The 13,142-nt window shown below is 44.9% G+C and overlaps 2 protein-coding genes across 5 annotated transcripts in view; one reads left to right on the top strand and one right to left on the bottom strand.

Annotated features, from left to right (window-relative positions):
* Positions 1 to 13,142, bottom strand: part of CYFIP2 (cytoplasmic FMR1 interacting protein 2) — a 133,808-nt gene that overhangs the window by 51,653 nt on the left and 69,013 nt on the right. For all 4 annotated transcript variants that reach the window (XM_021939907.2, XM_003900431.4, XM_017960089.3 and 1 more), the window contains exons 22-23: positions 8,253 to 8,452; positions 6,337 to 6,424 (exon numbers count right to left, since the gene is read on the bottom strand). In XM_021939907.2, the coding sequence (XP_021795599.1) occupies positions 6,337 to 6,424; positions 8,253 to 8,452 (288 nt within the window). The remainder of the gene's footprint in view (positions 1 to 6,336; positions 6,425 to 8,252; positions 8,453 to 13,142) is intronic.
* FNDC9 (fibronectin type III domain containing 9) lies at positions 1,746 to 5,454 on the top strand. Its single transcript, XM_003900436.5, has 2 exons — positions 1,746 to 1,964; positions 3,952 to 5,454. The coding sequence occupies exon 2, from the start codon at positions 3,959 to 3,961 to the stop codon at positions 4,631 to 4,633; it is 675 nt and encodes a 224-aa protein (XP_003900485.1). The 5' UTR covers positions 1,746 to 1,964; positions 3,952 to 3,958; the 3' UTR covers positions 4,634 to 5,454.

The following is a 13,142-nucleotide window of genomic DNA, read 5'->3' as shown; positions in this document are numbered from 1 at the left end:
GCAGACTTAAGACAGGCCCCTGGGAAGACTGAATGCCATGGGCAAGCCGCAGAGCAACTGTCTGATCAAGGATCACTGGCTGTCCCAAGACTCCACGCCTCCCAGAGACCTTTGGCCAAGTGTAGGGTCGCAACTCACCAAGGCGGTTTTTTTGTTTTTTTTTGTTTGTTTGTTTTGTTTTTTTTTTTCAACGGAGAAAGTCTTTCTATGTTGCCCAGGCTGGTCTGGAACTCCTAAGCTCAAGTGATCCTCCCACCTCAGCCTCCCAAGTGGCTGGGACTACAGGTGCACACCACTGCCACTGTGCCTGACTTTCTTCCTAACCTTTTATCATTAATAGGAATCAGAAAGAGACCTTCATGTGTTCACTTGGATACTTTGGTCAACAATCAAGAAGAGAAAAGCTGACTTTTAAAAACATATAATTTGTACAAATTTATTGAGGTCTAAATGTATGTGAGCTACTTTCCACCCTCTGTTCCAGACACGCCCTGTGATCTCCTCAATAGAATGGCGGCAACACGTTCTTACAAGGTTGAAAGGAACAGGAAGGGATGGAACCTCAGAGCCAGACAGCCCTTTGTGAGAAAAGGGGAGGCAAGCAGTCTGGATTCTTGAAAGGAACACTGGGGATGGTCCAATCCAGGAGTAGCAGTTTCCATTTCTGGCGTCAACTCCAACTGACTGATTGGGAAGCAGTTTCTTGGGACGCTTGTGCTCAGAGGAGCTCTGGGGCTGTTTCAGCACCCAGCTGGAAGGAGTGCTGCATTGGATTCCCAGGGTTGCTATCACAAATTACCATAAATGTGGCAGCCTAACATGACAGAAATTTATTCTCTTACATTTCTGGAGACCAGAAGCCTAAAATCAAGGTTCTGGGAGAACCATGCCCTCTCCAAAGGCTCTAGGGGAGAATCGTTCCTTGCCTTCCCAGCTGCTGCTGGTTCCTTGGCTGATGGCAGCATCCCTCCACTCTCTGCCTCTGTCTTCCCTTGGCTTCTTCCCTTTGTGCCTCTCTGTGTGTACATCTCCCTCTCTGTTCTCTTACAAAGACATTAGTCATTGAATTTAGGGCTCATCCTTAAATCCAGGATGAGTTCATCTTGAGATCCTTATCTAGTTACATCTACAAAGGCTCTATTTCTAAATCAGGTCACATTCTGAGGTTCTGGGTGGATATGCATTTTTTTGTGGTGGGGGGTGGAATTATTCAACCCAGTGAGAGTGCCATGATGGTTTGGCAAGCTTGACATGGGTTCAGGGCTGTGCAGGGATAGGGCTCATGTCTTCGGCCTTCTGATCTGCCATCCCGATGTAGCTCAAGCCCACAGCTTTACAGATGATGGCGGAACTGAGGTTCAGACAATACAAATAAAAGGGTTTTGACCAGTATCATATAACTATGTAATGCTATAAGAGTCAAGAATAGAGAAAAATGAAGATAAAGAGGTGGGGTAGGCAGTTGGGATGGGGAAGTGTAGGGGTGGGAGGGGATGAAGATGAATATTACTGTTTTGGTTGTGGAATAACTGGGAAGAGCATCTTTGCATTTAAAACCATTAGCCAAAGAGGATCTAGATGGGACGAGAAAATAATAACCAGCCAATTGGGGAGAAAATGTAGGAGTGTTAGAAGAATTAGTACTGTACTGGGGATCAGTTTGCAGGGGATCATCTGCCCTTTTTTAGCCAAAGGAATGAGAGCTCCTCTCACTGGGCAAAAGCCTTTCCAGGCTGGTCCCTGAAAGCATCGTGCGTACAGATGCCTGCTGGTTGCCATGGTGAATGATGCTGATCTGAAGAAATGAATAACATGAGCGTTAGGGGCAGCAGTGGGATTACTCAGTGTTGAGAGAAACAACACGGAAAGCCCAGAGTGGAGGAGGGAGAAGGCACCATTCTCTCAGCTTTAATCTACTCCACCTCGGAGGGCAGAGCTCTAACCAGACACGCTGCGAGCATCAGGTAAGAAATATAGATGGCTCTTCTTGGAAATGGAAATGACTTCTTTTTACACTCTGCTTGGAGAAGGGCTGGGCAATGGTAAATGAATAGTTAAAAATAGGAGAGAATTTAGAAATGGAAACAGGGGAAGAAAAATCAATAAGGGAGATGGACCTGGTCCTAAAAGCTGAGGATGCTATTCGCGTCTTGACAGAAATCTCTTAAAAATGTCTGCTGAGGTAATTCCATCTGTACAGACAGCTAGTGGCAGATAGGAAGCCAAGAGAACATTTGTGCGTGACAAGAAACAGGATTCCTGATTACTCCTGATGGAAGGGTTTTACACAGGTGGCTGCCTATGTATCATAAGTAATGAATTAAGCTCTTTTCATTGTGGTCGAAAGTGTATTTATAGGGATGTGTGGGGTGGGGAAGATGAGTGTGTAGAGGACAACAAGCCAGGGAACACAAACGTTCAGTCTCCTTCATGATGACCTTCCCTGGAAGGGTCTGAGCACATCTGTCTCATCCCTTTCATTCTCCATTTATTGGGAAGAAATTTTCAGCCACATAGAAAGACACTATTCACCTTCCTGAGCATCTTAGCTCACTGTTACCCTTACAGAAGAAAAACAAGGATTGAGAAATTACTCAATGCTGTGCACCTTTCTGCAGCTCCACTCCTGGAGGAAAATGGGCACAAACACAAGAGGATGGGGGCAAGCGGAGGAGAGAGAAAGGCAGGTCATAATAGCCATTGGTTTGGCTTAATATCCAATGCAGGCGAAAATCCAGTTGACAGCTGTTTACTATGTCACTGCAACCCAAAATGAAACCTATTGGATTTCATGTGAGGGAGGAGGGACGGAGGACAAAGCAGGGTGAGACCTTTACGTGAATATACGTAGGCTGACTATGACTGTCTCTGTATTTCTGATCGGGGAAATCAGTAGAGGGGATGGCAAGAGAGAAACTAAAATACTTGAAGATGGCTCTCTCTTATCAAAGCGGGGTCTGGCAATCTGAAGAGGGCTCATTTGATTTGTCTGGAAAAACAGCAACTGGGTCTCAGTCCTGGCACCTCATTTTGCAATAACGTCTGTAACTAAACCCGGCAGCCTCGCATTAGGAAATGCAGTGGTTAGGCAGCATTGAGTCCTTTTTCTACATATTCGCGGTGTGACATCAGGTTGCTCATCCGTAAAATGGGAATCTAGCTCAGAGGATGTGATGAAGAATAAAGGAAATTAATTACTGTCTGTGAATCATCTAGCATGATCAGTGACATAGCAACCACTTACTGTGAGTGGTTATTACCATCATTAACATTCATAATACCAGCAGAGTTAAATAGTGGTAGTTATGCTGATATTAGGGGATGATTATCTTCACCTATAAAGTAAATTTCCTGGTAACGCTGGTTTTGAAAAAACAAACAAAACAGGAGAAGCTTTGGGGTGAAATCAGCTGCTAAAGAGTGACGAAGCGAATTTCCACTCACCATGGGCGACAGAACCAGGAGGCTAAAAAAAGCAGTGGGCAGAATGTTCTAGATCACTGAGTTCACAGTACTTACAGCAGAAACAGAAGGTCAGGGAGGAAAATTGAGGTCAATCAATTGCCTGAGGGGAGGTCACAGACCTGAGAATAAAGGTGGAGTCTCTGAGGTTCTGCTGATTTCTCCTACTTTTTTGTCTTTTTTCTTAAGGGGATGAGAACAATGTTATTATCTGAAGGATCTTGGCTAGGGTGGGATGTGGCTGGGATTACATGGGTGCATTTCTTTTTAGGCCTGAAATTTGGCATGGGATGGCCTTGGTTTTAACTTTTGTTCAGCCACTTTTTCGCTATGCCTAAATAACAGAACATCTAGGCCTCCAGTTCTTTGTCTGTAAGATGAGGGCAATATGAGAGACCGTCTCAAATGTGCAATAAATGGTGGCTATGATTATGATAAATACATACTTAAATCGGGGGATGTCACTCTTCACTTTGATTCTGGTTCTAGAATCGGGATGAACATCGAGGTGGGGAACATTTCTTATACAGGAGCCATCATCTCCTGGTCGTCCTCGGAGCCCTGCCTGGAGGACTATTACCATATTATGTATAGGCCCAACTGGAACAGCATCTTCTCTGGCTATCTTCGCTACAGCTTCCACCACGAGGAGAAGGTGCCTCGAACGATCAGCTCCGTGGTGCTGGAACATCTCGCCCCTTCCACTCTCTACTTCCTGTGCATCAGCTGTAAGAAGGCTGCCTTCCCTTACAGGCACTACTGCACCATGTTCCACACCCTGGATAAGAGTCCGCTGGCTCCCGGAAGCTCCCTGGTAGACCCCCAAATCTCCCTTTGGGTGCTGATGGCTATTCTGCTGGCCTGCTTCACAGCTGTCTTGGCCTTCATCTGCCTCCAGTTCTGGTGTGTCCGTTGCCATGAGCCGCGATGGTCTTACAGGGCTGGCCACATGGAGGAGGCCAATGGGTTGGTGAGATGGCCAGAGGAGGCCCCGGATCTTGGTCAGAGGGAGGAAGACCTGCAGGGGCTCCCCCTGGTGGAAGTGCCACGCAAGAACTCCAGAGATGAAGCTGAACTGAATCCTGAAGCCAACCAGGATGCCCCTGATGCGGGTGCCTTACAGAGAGGGGGTGGTGACCAACCCGCCATACTGCCTCATTGTGGGGAATGAGAGTGGGGAGGAGTCAGCCCGCATCATGTAGCCTAAAGCTTTCCACACAGTAGGTCTTTTGTACAAACATGTCTATAGGCTACCCATTTCTCTCCCATCAAATGTCATTGCTATTGTGGGTCACCTGGGTTGGATGAATGCCCCATGACAAAGCTTCTCAAGCTGGAAAATGTATCCCCCAGGGTATGTCCCCCAGGGTATGCCAAGGCACCAACAGGGCATCTCTGCAGCAGCGTCCACTCGGAGGACACAGTTAAGAATTGAAATCTTTGTTTTAACATTAAAACAAACATGGATATGTTATAAAGTAGAAAGCAAAAATTTGCATGACTTAAATAAAACAGCACTTGAAGGAAATGTTTGAGTTGTGAGTACACTCTGGGAGGTACACTTTTGGGCAAAGGTGGATGTCTAGTTTCCTCTGCCCTTGAGGGGATTACTTGGAAAAGTGTGAGAACCCTTGTTCTGCAGTGTTTTCCAACTTTTAGGCAATCACACACCACCTGTCTCTGTTTTTTAAAATCATGGATTATCTTTACTATTATTAATAATACTTTTTCTCTCTTTAAATTGACTCCGTTTTTAGGTGTAAACTTATTTTCAAAGACAGCCTTATTTTAGTCCATAAGTGAAAAGCCAGCACCCTCCTGCTACAAACAGAAGGGAAGAGACGTAAGAATAAACATCATGAAAACAAGATAATATTAAATCTGACTTAACTTCTATTGCCTGCCAGTGACTCTGAGCTTAATGCCCACTTGCTTGTCTTTGATAAAAAGGGAGATCCAGTGTTGGAGAGGTAATAAACACGTTAGCACCAATATTTGTCTTTCCCTTGATATAGCATAAGGTTTGAAAGAGAATAGAAAAGGGAAGTGCTGTTTTTACTTTATGAGTCAGTGTTAGTTAAATGCCATGTCTGTGAACCACTTCAAATGCTGTCAGTCAGCTTCCCTCGATTTGAGAAAATTGTCTTGACCAGACTAGGCGGGCTGTTCTGGAGAAGATGCCTGCACTCTCCAAGCATCATCCTAAGACTTTCCCAGTGCCCTCTTGTATCTATAGAGCACAAAATCCCAGAATCACAGGATGACACTGCAGTGAATCAACTGAGAAACAGCAGGAGCTGAGAAGCCAAGACGAGAAGCCCCACATCCCTATTCCCTTGCCTACCTCACGCATTCCCTGCTCAGCACTCAGTCGTGGAGGTCTGCTTTTGCCCCCATTCCTGCTACTTGTGAACAAATAAAGATTCATATACTCATAGCTGTTTCTGCCTGGATCTCATTGCTGCCTTTTTCCTTTCTCTTTAAAGATAAGAGTCCCGCCCTGTCACTGAGGCTGGAGCGAAGTGGTACAATCATGCTCACTGTAGCATAAAACTCCTGGGCTCAAAGGATCCTCCTGCCTTAGCCTTCCAGGTAGCTGCTGGTGCATGCTGCCATGTCTGACTAATTTTTTAAATTTTTTTTTGGTGGAGACAGGGTCTCGCTATGTTGCCCAGGCTGTTCTCAAATTCCTGGTTTCAATTATCCACCGGTCTCGGACTCCTAAAGTGCTGGGATTAAAGGCAAGAGCCACTGTGCCTGACCTCATTGCTGCATTTATCTCTCCACCTTCTTACTCTTCTAATTAAGGGACACTTTTCTATGTGCTTTTTCTCACCAACCCTCTTTTAGGCAGGGTAGGGCAGGACTACTTACCTTGGATCCATAAAGGTAATAAGGCTGGACGTTGGCAGGTTTGTCTCGTTGTGGTTCTTGGGTGAAAGGAATGGCAGTCCGCACAAAACTAGTAGAAGCAAAGAGATGGGAAAGAGTTAATATGGTGCTAACATTATTCTTCATGGGACACAGATAACAGGAGTGCTTCCTGGCCAGGTGAAGGTTTGCATTGGTACAAGTGCACTGTTAGGTGGTTGACTATAAAGGTACTAAACTCTTCTGACATCTTCCTATTTAACTTCCCATTCAACTCCTTTCCATAGATGGGAAAACTTCAGTCTAGATTCCTGGGCTCAACCAGGAGCTTGTGGCTGCTCAGAATGACACTAGGCAAGAATAAGAGTGGGCTGGGCTTGAACATGGCTTTCTCTGGGGCTCCACTCCTCTACCTTCAGTTGGTTTCTCAAGAGCAGAGTTCAGCAAACTCTTTCTCAGAAGAGCCAGGCAGCAAATATTTTTAACTTTGGAAGCCAGATGGTCTCTGTTGCAAGTACTCAACTCTGCTGTTGCAGCATGGAAGCACCCACAGACAATAATAAACAAATGGCATGACCGAGTTCCAATAAAACTTTATCAATTACAAATCATTTTCACTTGTCACCAAATATTATTATTCTTTGGATTTCTTCCCCTCAACCACCCAAAAGTGTGAATACTATTCTCAGCTCATGGGCTTTACAAAAACAGTCAGCAACTAGACGTAGTCTGTGAGCCACAGTTTGCTGCTCCCTGCTCAAGAGTGTTAAAACTCCTATATCTTTATAGAATTGGAAATCTATCTCGCTTAGTGTGTGGATTCAGGTACATTTGTGGATATCTCCCATACCCTTCCATTCATTCAACACATACTCATTTAATACTAGCCCTGAGCCAAGGCTTAGAGATACCTAGAAGAACTGCAGATTAATACATTTTTTTGCATCCTTACATACTTATTTTGTATGTGAATATACATGCCTTACCTCTTTCACCAGGTTATGAAACTTTCCAGGGATAAAGAAATTAGGTCTTGGCTCTACCTCAGTGCCTGGCCCAGGGCTGTGTGCACCTTGCAGGAGGCAAGTTCCACTTTGTCATGTGTATTTGTGCTCTGCAAATGTATGCTGTTTTGCATGCATGCTTTCAGATATGTGGATATCCTTACAAACATACAATCTGATCATGTCATCTCCCTTCCTCAAACTCCTTCAGGGTTAATAAAAATGCACGATCCTGCCCTGGCCTCTAGAGTACTGCACAATCTGTTCCTGTGTTATCTTTCATGACACCATTTCCCACCCGACTAGTTTCACCCTCATCAACCTCTTGGAGAAACCCTTAGAAACTTGTCTGGAATATTCTTCTGCCTTTTTGCCCTTATTTATTCCTACTCATCCTTTGCATCTTAACTCCAGAATTACTTCCTCAAAGAGGCAGCCTCCCTTGAGGTTTGCATGACTTTTTAGACTGGAACAGGTGGTGCTGTTACCTCTGCCATGGCCCTGTGGGCTTTCCTTCATCTCCTTATTCACTATTTGTAATGGTACATTTGTCGTGTGATTATTTGACCACCTATATCCTCCTCTAGTCTGAAGACTCAAGAGACAGGAAGGTATCTGCTCACCATGGCATGCCCCATGTTTTACTGGAGCAGTAGAACACCCAAATGGGCAACTTCAGAGTAGTAGTAGAAAGAGCTCTTCAATGAAAGAAGACCTAATTGTTAACAACATTCAACTGTCAATCAGCTCTGCGACCTCAGACAAGTGACAGAGCACAGAGCCTGTGCCCAGGAGGGGGTCTGAGAGACTCCTGCTGCAGGAACCACTCACATGTGTACCGGGCCTAGTTTGGAGGAGGCAGCTGGTCACTCCCCCAACCCCCACCCGCCCCCCTCTGCACAGGGATTCCCTTACCGGTTCGTGGACCCATTGTAGCAGTAGTTGGGGAGAAAGTCAAAGTTCAGTTCCCAGAAGACATGCAGGGTGATACGGCCATAGGGGGCGGACACATTGTGATTGGCCTCCCGGAACATGGCGTCAAAGCTGTCCAGCGTCATGTGCTTACAGAGCAGCCGGTGCGTGAGCCGGTTAATCTCCAGCAGCCACTCCAGCTCCTGTCCAGAGAAAGAACCCACAACTTCTGAGGAATTGCTTGTAAGGATTACATGTATACTTTATCTTACTGCTTCTGTTCACGCAAGTGACAGCTGCTCAGACAACCTCCTGACCATCTACATGGCAACCAGGACCCCTGCAGTAGCAAGTGACAAGGTTCCCTTCTTCTGAGAAGTGGAAGGATTGTCAGACTACGCTGAGAGAGATGGAGGCCCAGAGGGTTAAGGGCAAGGTTGGGGAAAGGAGGCTGCATGGCTATCCCGTGGAAGGAGACCACGGACCATGTGCAAATCCCCTTTGGGTAGAGGACAAGCTTACTAGATTTCCAGTTTCTATATCGATGAGAAAAAAGCAATACTAAGAGCTACCACTCATTAAGGGTTTACTATCAGGTTGAACCCTATGACGTTACTGGTTTTTTAGGTTACTGGCAATTTTGTCTGGTTCAACCAAATCAGTATGTGCCAGTTTTATATGCGTCAACTCATTTAATGCTTATCAAACTCTATGAGGTCAGTATTGCTGCTGTTCTTATTTTACATGTATGGAAATCGAGGCTTTGAGAAGTAAAGTAACTTGGCTTCAAATCCAGGAAACTGGGCTCCAAAGTGCACATTCTTAACCACTATATACTCTAACTGCTATAGAAATTCTAAAAAAAGGTGGGAGCAGAATGCCTCATCCTTTGGAGTGTAGGCCCCTTGAGGTATCACATGGGGTCGGCAAAGGTGTGGCTACAAGCCATGGGCAAGCAGTCTGCAGTCAGCGCATGATGACTGGGATCTATGCGCACTGTGGGCCCTGAACAAAGGAATCCCATCTTCAGGCAAAGTGGGACAGAGTAACATTGAATCCCAGCAGGACACGGCATTTGCTGGGAAATGAAGGAAAAGTGTAATTCTTCCAACACGCTTTGGTCCCTCATTGTCCTGCAACTTCCCGCCATTGCTATCAAAAGGAACCAAAGTATAGCCTTGTGTAGAGACAGAAAGCACCTTAGGCCACTCCTATGTTGTTTTGGTTAAGCCATCTTTTAAGATTGGTACAATGGTCCCTCATTCAGAGAGGGGAAATGAAGGCCCTGAAGGTTAAGCAACTTGCCCAAGGTCACCATAATAGGCCTTAGGATGTAAATCCAAGTCTCCTTATTCCAAATTATGTGTTCTTGGCTCCTGTGATACAGTTCCCCGGAATAAGGATGCAAGAGCTGTGAAAGTTCTTTCAAAACAAAGATAGCTTTACAACATAAAGGCTAAAAGAACATCAGCAAGGCCAATTCATCAGAGCACGACCAGGTGGGATGACCATGGGGTCTGCTGTAATGGCTGGAATATGTCCACAGGAGGCAGCCTCATGCCAGGGATTCAATTTCATTCTCATTAGCCACAAAGGCCTCCAGATGGAGACCTGAGTATGGTCAGGTGGAGATCCCAGGCTAGGCTTCCAATTTTTGGAGCTCTGCCTCTCTGAAACTCAGATTTTGTGACTCTAAATTGAAGTGGGCAGAAATGGTTGAAGGCTTGCAAACATACACAGCTAAAGAGACCAGACAGGTCAGGTAAGTGAGATCAACTGGGGTGAACAGAAAGTTTGGGGAGTGAGTCCGTCTATGGCACATTGGAGGGCCCTGCCCAGGTAAAGGTGGAGTTACTACTTCTGATACCCTGTCTGACTGCTGCCATGCTGGAGTGGGGGATTAGTGATGGCAAATCCTGCAATTTTTCAAAAGAAGGTCAGAACTTCAATTCTGGAACAGCATCGGCGGAATAAGTTTCCAGTCATTGTGTACCATGAAGTAAATGAAGGGCACAAATACAGAATCAGCTTGTCTCCTGGGGGCCTGGCTAGCTGGAATATGTCTTTATTCTGATTCACTTAGGATGGGTACTAAAGAAATAAAAAATACATGGAGTAAGCACTACTCAATTTATTTCTAAGATCGCTGAGTACCCTGGCACACTGCAGTGCCTGTTACTGGGAAGACAACTGAGAAGCTGTGGAACAAAATTCTGCATTATCGTTCTGTGACTTTAGCAGTCTTATAACACACATCCGTGTTCACAAGGGAGACCGAAGGAGAGGCAGATCCACTGAACCGCAGGTCCACTTCTCCCTGCACATTATGCAACTCAGACGATGTTTCTGCAACACATTTTGGATTTGTTCTTCTGGCCTTGAAACCAGAAGAGGGCATGTGCCAGCTGGATGCAGGGCTCAATGCACCAAAGCGTGGAAAAGGCTTAAAAAGCCATGTGGGCAGTTTAGGGGTCTCCTAAGAGGATGACAGTTTTCCATAGTAAGGCTGATTTACTAAAGGGCAACACAGAGAAACAGAATCGGGGCAGTAAAACACCCAAATGGGCAACTTCAGAGTAGTGGGAGAAAGAGCTCTTCAGTGAAAGAAGACCTGACTGTTAACCACATTCAACTGGCAACCAGCTCTGCGACCTCAGGCAAGTGAGCGAGCAAAGGTCTCAAACTCAGCACAGTGAGGCCTGGTAGGTCACACACATAAACGAAGCCTGCCAGTGGGGCTGTGGCAAGCTGAAGAAAGTGTAACCCATCTCACAGGAACTTCTAGTCATTTCTGGGCAATCATTACCATCTGGGAATGCTGGTCTGGCACTGCCAGAGCTTCTGCATTTTTACTGGAATTCTTCCCAACGTTAAATGTTGGCTCAAAATTACAAATGTATTATGCCGCCTAAACAAAATGCAGCCTGCGGGCTGCCCATTTTCAACTTCAGCATCGGGTCTTGCTGAGACTCTGTTTGCTCAGCCGTGTAAAATGAGGGGGACTAACTCCCCAAATCTTTGCAACCTCTCCCAACTCAGAATCAAGTTGTCTCCCCATCTCAGAATGGAGTTTTTCAGGTGGAGGGAAAGGCTGAGGGGAGCGCACTCCTCATTTTGTTTCTTGGAGGAGGTAGAAGCTTCTCAGTCAGGGCGAGCAGGGGCCATCCTGACCCACCGGGAGAGGGCTTCCCTGAGGTCTCTTCATGGGCTTCCCAGGAACTGGTGTTCTCTGGGGAGCCATTGCCCTCGCCTGATAAACAAGGGCTTTCACTGCTTGTTTTGATTTTGTTCTCAGCCAAAAGAACATTTAGTGCTTTCAAACAGGTGGGAAGAGGCCATGGAGACACATATATCCCAAATCTTTTTTTTTTTCATAAGATATGCTCATTATTGGAAAACTAGAAGATACAGATAAACAAAAAAGAAAAAAAAAATCCCACCACTTGGAGCTCATCACTGCTAACCATTTGGCATAAAGAATAACTCTTTCTCAAAATAGAGATGAGCAAATGATTTCTCAGCAAAATGCGTGCTGTGCTAGTCTCTCGAAGTAAGTGACCCAGGACTAAGGAGGGTGGTTAGGGCAGGCCCTAAGAAATGCTGTTGAAAATTCACCCAAAATCATTGCATTGCAGCCCCAAATTTATTTTTCTCTCATCTTTTTTCCATAAGCTATTATTTATTAAGTGCTAACTATGTACACAAAGGATTCTTGGGAGGCTGAGGCAGGTAGATCACAAGGTCAGGAGTTTGAGACCAGCCTGGCCAACATGGTGAAACCCCATCTCTACTAAAAATACAAATATTAGGCGGGCCTGGTGGCACATGCCTATAGTCCCAGCTACTCAGTAGGCTGAGGCAAGAGAATTGCTTGAATCTGGGAGGCGGAGGTTGCAGTGAGCTGAGATCACGCCACTGTACTCCAGCCCAGGCAACAGAGCAAGACTCCCCGTCTCAAAAGAAAACAAAACAAAAACAAACAAACAAACAAACCCTGCAAAGCTCTTTCCGGGTAGTTATCTCATTTTATCCCTATAGTAACCCTAACAGGTGGATTCTGATATTCCCTCCATTTCTACAGATAAGGAAACAGACTTGGAGAAGCTGAGTAACTTGCACAAGATCACGCAGCTAGTAAGTAGCAGGGTAAGGACTGGGACTGCAGGTATGATGCTAGAGTCCTAGTTCATTGCCACTTTATTTTTTACCACTTTGTCCACTTAAAATAAAACACAACTTTATTTAAAAATAATTTTGGACTCACAGAAAAGTTGTAAAAACAGCATACCCTGCATATCTTTTACCCAGCTTCCCCACTGTTAACCTCTGGCAGAACCACAGTACAATTATCAAATGAAGGAAATTAACGTTGGTACAACACTATTAGCTAAATGACAGGCTTTATTCAGGTTTCACTAGTTTTCCCACTAAAGTCCTTTTTCTGTTCTAAGATTCAATCTAGGATTCCATGTTGCATTTAGTTGTCATGTTCCCTTATTCTTTCGTAATTTGTAACAGTTTTCACTCTTTCCTGTCTCTCAAGACCTGCACACTTTTGAGAAATATCATTCACTTTTTTTTTTTAGAATGGCACTCGATTTGGGTTCATCTGATATTTTCTCAAAATTAGATTGAGATTGTGCATTTTGGCAAGAATATATGATGACAACAATAATGTTTTACTGGTGATATTAACTTTTGGTTAAGATGGTGTCTGCTAATTTTCTTCATTGTAGAGTCATTCTTCCCTTTCTAATTAATAAGTATCTTGGGGGAGGTACTTTGAGATTATGCGAGTATCCTGTTTCTTCTCAAAGATTTTTTGGTTTAAAAAAATTTTTTATTGTGGTAAGATGCACTTAAAATTGAACACTTTAATGATTTTTAGGTGTA

Source organism: Papio anubis, chromosome 5 (genome assembly GCF_008728515.1).
Source record: "Papio anubis isolate 15944 chromosome 5, Panubis1.0, whole genome shotgun sequence".
Classification (NCBI taxonomy): domain Eukaryota; kingdom Metazoa; phylum Chordata; class Mammalia; order Primates; family Cercopithecidae; genus Papio; species Papio anubis.
This window is presented reverse-complemented; position numbering and strand designations above follow the sequence as displayed.

Excerpts from the sequence above, each read along its gene's own strand:
- FNDC9 (XM_003900436.5), top strand. The coding sequence starts at position 3,959 with ATGAACATCGAGGTGGGGAACATTTCTTATACAGGAGCCATCATCTCC.